Genomic DNA, 9,369 nt, shown 5'->3' with positions numbered 1-9,369 from the left:
AATGGAAAAGAAAACCAGAATACTGATGATAAGAAAAGATCACATAACAAGGACACTGAGAAAGAAGATGAATCAATAAAGCCTAAAAGACGGCGTCTTATTATTCCTGATATTGATTCTGATGAAGATTCTGGAGATGAATTCAAACCAGGTTAGTTGATCGCATAAGCAATATTCCTTATCATAATTTTAAGTTAAGAAGATAGCAGGAAGAACAATATTACATATTCACTATGTATATTACAGGTTCTGAATCTGAAGAATCTGAATCAGTTTCTGAAGGAGATACAGAGCAAGAACCTTCAACAGAGGAGGAAACACCAGAGGTAGAAACAATAAATTTCAAACTAATATTAATATCGCCATGATAAAAGTTGTATCTAATATGAATATTTTTTCTTTTCAGAAAAAAAGAAAGACGTCCAGTGTTAAATTCAAGTCGAAGCAAGCAAGTTTTCGTAATACAAAGGCAGTAAGTGTATAATTATAATTATTATAATATTAATTTTTTTTATCTTATTTCTATATAATTCTTTAGCTATTCAAAATAATTGTCATATGCTGCTATTAATTCAATCTTCCTACTACATGTTACCATGTAGAAAGATTACTGAATTTCACAATGTTTTTCTAGAACAAAAAAGATTTAAAACAACCTTCGCAACCAGTTCAAAGTCAAATTATAAGCAATGGACTTAGCGCTGCACACACTTGGCCTCATTTGAAATTAGATTTCTTGCATCCAGAGAAAATAAAAGACATACATAGAAGAATGTTGAACGATCCAGATTATGATCCTAAGACACTCTACGTACCCACTGAATTTTTAATTAATCAAACTCCTGTAAGAGAAGTTTGTTAAGTACTTTGCTATATATTAATATTGAAACAGTTATTCATTTAAAAATTTGTTTAGGCGATGAGACAGTGGTGGGAATTAAAAAGTAAGCACTTTGATTGTGTATTTTTCTTTAAAATCGGTAAATTTTATGAGTTGTATCATATGGATGCAGTTATTGGTGTTAACGAGCTCAGTCTCACATATATGCGGGTAAGTTTATATGGATTTGTTAGAAATACGAGAAACTACTGTTGAATTCATTGTATAACATTAAGTTATGTATTATTATAGGGTGAATTCGCGCATTCCGGATTTCCTGAAATTGGATATGGTCGTTATTCGGCGAGTCTAATAGAGAGAGGATATAAAGTCGCACGAGTTGAGCAAACCGAGAATCCGGAAATGATGACAGCGCGTTGTAGCAAAAGTATGAAATTACATTTTGATATATACATTTTATTTCATGTGAAAAAATATATTCGAGTGATACAAGCGTTGGATATTCATATTTCCTTGTTTAGTGACTAAACCGACAAAGTTCGATAAAGTGGTGAAACGTGAAATTTGTCAGGTCAGTACCAGGGGTACGAGAGTATATACGCCATTGGACGTGGAAACATCTACACCAAACTCTAATTATCTATTATCCTTGATCGAAAAGTGTGATCTCAGTTCAACGATCAGCTCCTTTGGAGTATGCTTTATAGATACAACGATAGGTGAATTTTATCTCGGCCAATTCGTCGATGATCGCTGCAACTCAAGACTGTTGACTCTGTTGGCTCACCATCCACCAATTCATGTATGAGATCATCTATGATCTAAATATTGTATATATCTAACTGATGAAATGTTCTGCTTTGTCTTTTAGGTGATATACGAACGCAGTAATTTATCGCAAAAGACTTTGCAACTTATAAATAACACTCTACCGGCAGCATTAAAAGAGTCGCTTCAGCGCGAGACACAATTCTGGTCTGCTACTACTGTGCTGAAAGTTAGTAACAGATAATGCTTGATATATTAAATTTATGTAGATAAGAAATTATTATATATATATTAAATATATCTCTCTTTTGTTCTTGTCTTTAAAGAAACTTCATGAAGGAAGTTACTTCAAAAAAGAAGACTCGAATTTTGCATGGCCTGAGGGTCTGAAACCGTATTTAAACGAAGGTAATAATTTCATGAATTTCATTAAATGATTTACATAATATTTACGATAATAATTCGTGTGTTAAATCTTTTTTATTATGCATTAGGAGACAGCTTGGGTTTAACACCGGCAGATAACAAAGAATTAGCAGTACACGCACTTGGAGGATGCGTGTGTTTGTTGAAGGAGTTCTTACTCGAACAGCAATTATTAGCGCAAGGTTGCTTCAATACATATATTCCGCCGGATTTTTCAACCGCGAATAGCCGTACAGGTCTTAATTATGCAAACACCATGGTGATAGATGCCGTTACGATAAAAAATCTAAGGCTTTTCGGAGAAGGTTCACTCATTAATGTATTGGATCATTGCTGCACTGCATTCGGCAAAAGGTACATTTTTCATTTTGTGTGTTAATTTTTTCATATATTCTAAGCCAAGGATATGTATTTTTAGATTGCTGCGCGAATGGGTTTGCAGACCATCTTGTCGTAAAATCGTTATTATAGAGCGCCAAGAAGCTATACAAGAGTTGCTGGATCGAATGGACGTAATGCAATCGGCTCGCATAATTTTATCAACTCTGCCAGACCTCGAAAGACTTTTGAGCAAGTAAGTTGAAAGTTTACCAGGCAGAAATCTACAAATTCCATTTAAAAAATTTGAAATATTAATGTATGTGCATTTCTTTTGTTATAACAGGATACATGCTCAAGGAAATGCTGCTAAAATGAAAAATCATCCAGAAGGTAGAGCCATAATGTTTGAAGGTCCGACATACTCGAAGAGGGTGATTGTAGATTTCACTACGACACTCGCCAAATTCGAAGAAGTGCTAAAATTCATCGAATTGTTTGAAGGTGCCTATTTTGCTTTTTAAATATATTATAAAGACTCTTGTTATTAAATAAAAATAAAAATTTAAGTAAAAGGCATATAAGAGTCAATAATCAATAAAACTTAAATATAAAATATGTAGACATATAATAATACAATTTCATGATACAATTCCTCCTAATGTCTCAATGGTATAACAATAAAATGTCTCGATGGTCTAACAATAATAATAATTACATGTTTCGGCTTCTTGCTTTTTCATTTTATATATGTATTTTTGTGTCTAATATAATTATGTTTTATAATAGATTTCAAAAGTAATCTGATAACTCGCTACACCAAGTACGAACCGAACGGTGATTTCCCTCGTTTAAGGGAGACATTAGACTATTTTAAGGTAAGCTTTTACTTTCGATTCTGCTAATTGCTTCTTTTTTTTTATCTTATGTATTTGCAACATTATAATTCAGACCGCATTCAATCATGAAGAAGCTAAGAAACAAGGCTACATCGTTCCAAAAAAAGGAGTTGACGCTGAATATGATTCAGTTCTGACCGAGCTCGCAGATATCAAAAAAGATCTAGACAAATACTTGGAAAAACAAAAGCAACATTTTGGCGTAAAAGTAACGTTCCATGGAACAGATAGGAAACGTTATCAAATTGAGATTCCCGAGTCGCAAGTTAAGAAAGTCGATCCTGGATACGAATTACAGTCACAAAGGAAAGGTTTCAAACGTTATTATACCGCCGAGGCAAAGGCAAGAATAATAATTTACATTTTTAATTACAGAAAAACTTGTCAGTAAAAATGTGAGAATGAAAAAAATTAAATCAATGATCTTGATCATTGCAGGAACTTTTGACAAGACAAATGAATGCCGAAGAGCATAAGGACAAAGTGCTGAAAGATCTTAACAGGCGAATATTCGCGCAGTTCAGTGAAAAATACGATATGTGGCATGCGGCCGTTTACAAATTGGCCACCATGGATGTGCTTATCTCCCTCGCGGATTATGCGCGGAACGGCGATGATATGTGTATTCCGGAAATTCACGATGGATCCGATGGCGAGGTAACTATATCGTAACAAATATAACTTGAGATGCGTTCGCTTTACATGCTTACACGTACATTTCATCCTTGTTGCCTATCAAATATTAAACAAGGATTAATGATACTCACAAACGCTATGAGTGTCAAAGCCAATGCATGCCTTTAATGATCACTTATTTATTGGAACAGCTATAGTGAACGTCATTTTTTTAGATATTCATCAAGATAAAAGACGGACAACATCCCTGCATCGTATCTGATAACTTTATACCGAACAACACTTTATTGGCAACCGATGGCACCGCCTCTTTCATGATTCTGACGGGACCGAATATGGGAGGCAAATCGACTCTTATGCGCCAAATGGGCCTGATCACGATCATGGCGCAGATAGTAAGTCTCACGAGGAAAATACACGTGAGAAATTAATAATTGATATTACGTCAATAAAACATGAATTAATTTTTTTGCACTAGGGCAGCTACGTTCCAGCTAGCTCGTGTTGCATGACGCTGGTAGATCGTATTTTTACGCGGCTGGGCGCAAACGACGATATTTTGGCCGGTCAGAGTACGTTTTTAGTTGAGCTGAGTGAAACCGCTACAATACTGCAACATGCTACACCCTATTCGCTGGTACTTCTCGATGAATTGGGTGAGAAAAAGCAGAAAACTGCACGTGCATATCAATACGTTCAAGACAAGTGTATCTATTACTGTCGTCATAACTTTCTCTCAAGATTCTGTTATTTGCTACTGCGCATTTTAATCAAATTATTCTCCCGGTTATCATTTCTTTCCCTTCGTCATAATTCGGATTTGATAGAAAATATTTCCTCATTGTAGGACGTGGCACGTCAACTTATGATGGTACGGCAATAGCGGCTGCGGTCGTTGATGCATTGACCAAACTCAAATGTCGCACATTATTCTCGACGCATTACCATTCTTTAGTTGAAGATTATAAAACTAACGAAGAAGTCACGTTAGCTCATATGGTGAGAAATTTCGACATATTGGGTTGTCCGGAAAGTTCGTGCCGCAAAAGATTTAAATTTAATAGATGTATATTAAAATTTAATCTTCTGCGTTTCAATTTTCTTTCAAAATCGGCACGAATTTTCCGGACAACTCAATATTTCAAATAGATTATTTTTATTCAAAAGATAGCATGGAAAGTAGTTTTTATACTCTTATAGTTCATTATACATATTTATTATTCTTGATATGACGTATTTTTAAGAAATTCTTGATGCATTTAAAATTTTTTTCAGGCATGTATGGTGGAAACTGAAGAGGAAGAGGAAGTGTCGCAAGAGACCGTGACGTTTTTGTACAAGCTCAGCGAAGGGGCATGTCCGAAATCCTACGGATTCAATGCCGCTCGACTGGCAGGCGTACCGTCTGTAATCACAAAGAGAGCTCACGAGATAGCTAGCAGGATGGAGCAGGAAACTAATCACAAGCACATCTTTAATGCTCTTTGCAAAGCCAATGGTGTCAGAATGAGAAGTCTCATTGCTACCATTTAATGTCTCGAATAGCCGCGTATTACGATGAAAATACTCATTATAATTATCTTTGAAATTGTTTGGAAAAAAACATGATTACTTTGCAAGGATTTATGAGTTGTACAAAATGTTCTTAAGCAATTATTTATTTATATAAGCATGTAAAAACAGGCATTATATGTACTTACCTTTTTGTATTTTCAAACAGGTTTCAAGCTGCACTCTAAGTAACTTACTGCATTTTTAATTTATATAATAACATTATTTGCTCCATATAAGAATGTAATACATATTATAGTGCTTTATCCATTGTCATACACATATAAAAACCAAATTATTATTTTTGTTTGATTGCTTAATGTAATATTCGCTTAATGTACTATATATTGATAATTCTTGTTTAGTATACTTAATTTTGTAATTGCGTTATGTGTTTTATGTTGATTTATTTTCACAATAAAAATTATCACAAATGTACATGCAGACGTACGATTTAAAGTTGCTTCGATTTTTTACGGCTACACTTTGGGAAGGAACAAGGCGGCGGCGATATCTTGCTTACAAAATTTTATTAATCATTGCCAGAGTATAAAAAGACTACTTATGATGAGTACGAAAATGCATTGTGTTACAATGTTTACTCACACCAAACAATCGCGTAAGAAACTTTGCGTGGAAAAAAGAGAAACGCTAATACATGTGCACGAGCTCTTTACTACGAAATAAATATATTAGATTGCAGTATGATAGCTATCGTAAGTGAAGCGGGGCAACAGGCGGACGATTTCGTCACCCGATTGAAAAGAAGATAAGTATACAATACCGATAAATAGATAAATAATAATAGTCGCGAATAAATCTGATAAGGGAAACCGTCTTTTAACGATTTTGATGGGCTTTGGATATGTTGTAGAATATAAAAACATATTATCCTCATATTTTTTGTTATCAGTGTATCTCAAGATGAAACATTTCCTCGAAAAATATGGATTTTATCGTTTGTAGCAAATATCTTCAAAACTATATAAACGATATATAAACAAATGTTATATATATATATATATAAACAAATGTTTAATACAAAAATTATGATATTTTGTATATCTCTATATAATAGTGTATTCATTTTTTTAATATCAAATTTTTTAACTTTCCCCTATCCCTACTCATTTTTTTAATTTTGCAAAATTTTAAAATTTTATATGAGCAAAAATTAAAGAGCATCGAATATCACATTTATTTATGTATAATAATGTTATGTTTCCACGATTCAACTTTTGGAAAAATCAGATGATAACTTCGTACTAAGCGCCGCGATGTAGGTAGATATTATTATTTCTTTTCAGTTGTTCTGCACTTGTGCATATTTTCTTATAATATAATAAAAAAATGAATTAGTCTTAATGATATAATATCAACTTACTACACGAAATTACGATATAAGTATGGATGAACCTGCATATATAACAATATAACAATATAATATATACTTTAATACAATAATAATACATACAATAATAATACATATACCTTACTCTTATATTAGGTGTAGTAAAAAGAAATCCATTATTTTTGCATGAAATTGAATGGAAAAATAATGGATTTCTTTTTATTACACTTAATATTATAAGATATATTTTTCTATAATTCTGTTGAAGCAGCATTATCAAATGAATATAAAAGGCAAACCGTGGAATACTGGAAAAGCGGGAAAACCAAACGAAGTTTGCTTAAAAGAGTTAGAAAGACAAAAATTTAAAAAAATTATATCGATTCGAACAACTACGACAATGGCAGGACAAAAACAATGAAGGTTGTAGTAAAAATGAAAAATTAAAACGAATCTCCGAATACACATTAAATTCTTTCAATGAAAGGGCTTGAAAGGGAATAATTATTGCATGACATAAAAAACATCGCTCAATAATCTTCTCGAACATAAGATGAAGAAAATACACTAGGATTTAAACCTCAGAAACGTAGATGAGAAAATTCAAAATTACACATAATATAGTCTCGAAAAACAATAAAATTTGTAACAAAAAATCTTTGCTATCAAAAGATGATTTGGAAAATAAGTATAATACATTTATTGAAAATGTAAAATATTATATATTCATCGCTATGGGAAAATATTAATATTAATATATAATTCGGATCAAAGTGGATTCCAATTGGAAATGCACTCTGGTCGTATCTTATCACATAAAAGTAGGAAAAAAGTAGAACTGTAATACAATCTATATCAGCAACAACACACAGTGTTACTATACAGCCGATTATTTCCGCTGATGTAGATTATTATCATCTCTTTTTATAGTATTAAGAGAAATTATAGAAACATTTGGTTCAAGAGTATAGGAAAATATATTCAACCTAATTTAATATTTTCATTACGGTTTCTCAGGTAAATTAACATCAAATCACATAAAAACTTGGTTGAAAGAAGTATTTTTCCCGAATGTCGAACTACAATCAGTATTACTATTAGACTTATGGAGTGAACATTGTCCCAACATAATTTCGGAAACTAATAGGAAAGATACAGCCATTAGATGTTTATGGCTTCCGATTGTGAAAAAATTTTATTAAACATTTTTCTGATACCATTATATTGTTAGATCTTTTGCAATTCATCTTCATGCTAGAAATAATATCTTGAAATTACAATCATTAACGCATCATCAATTCTCATCGCCTAAGTTTAAAAATTTATTTAAATTTACATGATTTAAAAATGGATATATACTGAGTAGACCTGCAGAGTTTAAAACATCAACAGTTGAATTTTGTTTTCAAAATTGTTGACTTAAAAGTAAAATTCAATTTGTGGCGGAACTGCAATAATTACGTGTTCTTGGTGTAAAAAATCGTTTTATATAACTTTTTTCATGACTACCACTTTTGTAATGAATATGTATTATAAATATAATATATTATTCATGTATAAATTCTGTTGTTTTTATAAATCTGTATCACTATACTGTTCTTTTACATATTATGATGTTATTATTCTATACTATTCTATAATTCTTTAGATTATTATAACAAAATTTGTATTTTATTACATTTTTTTTAAGCATACTGTATTTACACGCCTGCAGAAATACGTGTAATGACAGAATGATTAATAAAAAGAAAAAGAAGAAAGAATTGTAAAGAATTGAAAAGAAATAATAACCTATCTACCTATCTACAGCGCGGCTCCTATAGCGATGTTATCATTTGGTTTGTCCAAAAATTGATCGTGGAAACATAACATTACTATACAAGAATAAATGCGGCATTTGATGCTCTTTAATTTTTGTTCATATCAAATTTTTAAATTTTGCAAAATTAAATGAGTGGCGGTGGAGGAAAGTTAAAAAATTTAATATTAAAAAAAGTGAATACATCATTATATAGAGCACAAAATACCATATAATTTTTGTATTAAACATTTTTTTATATATCACATAATTTCGAAGATATTTGCTAAAAACGATAAAATCCATATTTTTCGAGGGGATGTTTCATCCCCTAAACCTTGAGATACGCTGATAAAAAAAAATATGGATCTAATATTTTTGTATATTCTACAACATACACAAAATTCATCAAAATCGATGAGGGATAGCTCCAATGTTTCCCTTTGAGAGCGATAAACCCCCATTCTGCGTTATCGTCATTCTTTTCATTCGTTCCATTCAAAACCGAGGCTAATCTCGCGAGCAAAAACGGAGCTCCGGTCTTTCTTTGATCATTCGCGCGAACGGTATCAATATAATCGAGAAGGCACGGAGAGATTAAGAAAGCACTTGAAACTTGGTTTCAATGAGTTATACATAGTACACTTTTATTTCTCGAAATAACATATTCCTACTTCTAATGTACAATTCCGAGGTCTCCATCTCGCAATTTCATCTGTCAAACGTGCTGCTATTTTTCAGTCCATTCCTCTCACGTTCTACATCTAGTCGTTCACGACTC

General features: G+C 32.1%; 1 protein-coding gene across 1 annotated transcript in view; it reads left to right on the top strand.

Annotated features, from left to right (window-relative positions):
• Window positions 1-5,877, top strand: part of LOC108692509 (probable DNA mismatch repair protein Msh6) — a 7,735-nt gene extending 1,858 nt beyond the window's left edge. Inside the window, exons 2-20 of the mRNA XM_018200800.1 lie at window positions 1-151; window positions 247-326; window positions 407-472; window positions 635-844; window positions 917-1,051; window positions 1,133-1,268; window positions 1,363-1,643; window positions 1,713-1,838; window positions 1,936-2,017; window positions 2,104-2,389; window positions 2,454-2,609; window positions 2,700-2,857; window positions 3,143-3,231; window positions 3,305-3,595; window positions 3,691-3,909; window positions 4,104-4,283; window positions 4,367-4,544; window positions 4,736-4,887; window positions 5,164-5,877. The exon at window positions 1-151 is cut by the window's left edge and continues 6 nt beyond it. Of these exons, the coding sequence (XP_018056289.1) occupies window positions 1-151; window positions 247-326; window positions 407-472; window positions 635-844; window positions 917-1,051; window positions 1,133-1,268; window positions 1,363-1,643; window positions 1,713-1,838; window positions 1,936-2,017; window positions 2,104-2,389; window positions 2,454-2,609; window positions 2,700-2,857; window positions 3,143-3,231; window positions 3,305-3,595; window positions 3,691-3,909; window positions 4,104-4,283; window positions 4,367-4,544; window positions 4,736-4,887; window positions 5,164-5,421 (3,234 nt within the window). The 3' untranslated portion in view covers window positions 5,422-5,877. The remainder of the gene's footprint in view (window positions 152-246; window positions 327-406; window positions 473-634; window positions 845-916; window positions 1,052-1,132; window positions 1,269-1,362; window positions 1,644-1,712; window positions 1,839-1,935; window positions 2,018-2,103; window positions 2,390-2,453; window positions 2,610-2,699; window positions 2,858-3,142; window positions 3,232-3,304; window positions 3,596-3,690; window positions 3,910-4,103; window positions 4,284-4,366; window positions 4,545-4,735; window positions 4,888-5,163) is intronic.
• The last annotated feature ends 3,492 nt before the right edge of the window (window positions 5,878-9,369 follow it).

The sequence above is a fragment of the Atta colombica genome, unplaced genomic scaffold (genome assembly GCF_001594045.1).
Source record: "Atta colombica isolate Treedump-2 unplaced genomic scaffold, Acol1.0 scaffold73, whole genome shotgun sequence".
NCBI classification, from domain to species: Eukaryota; Metazoa; Arthropoda; class Insecta; order Hymenoptera; family Formicidae; genus Atta; species Atta colombica.
This window is presented reverse-complemented; position numbering and strand designations above follow the sequence as displayed.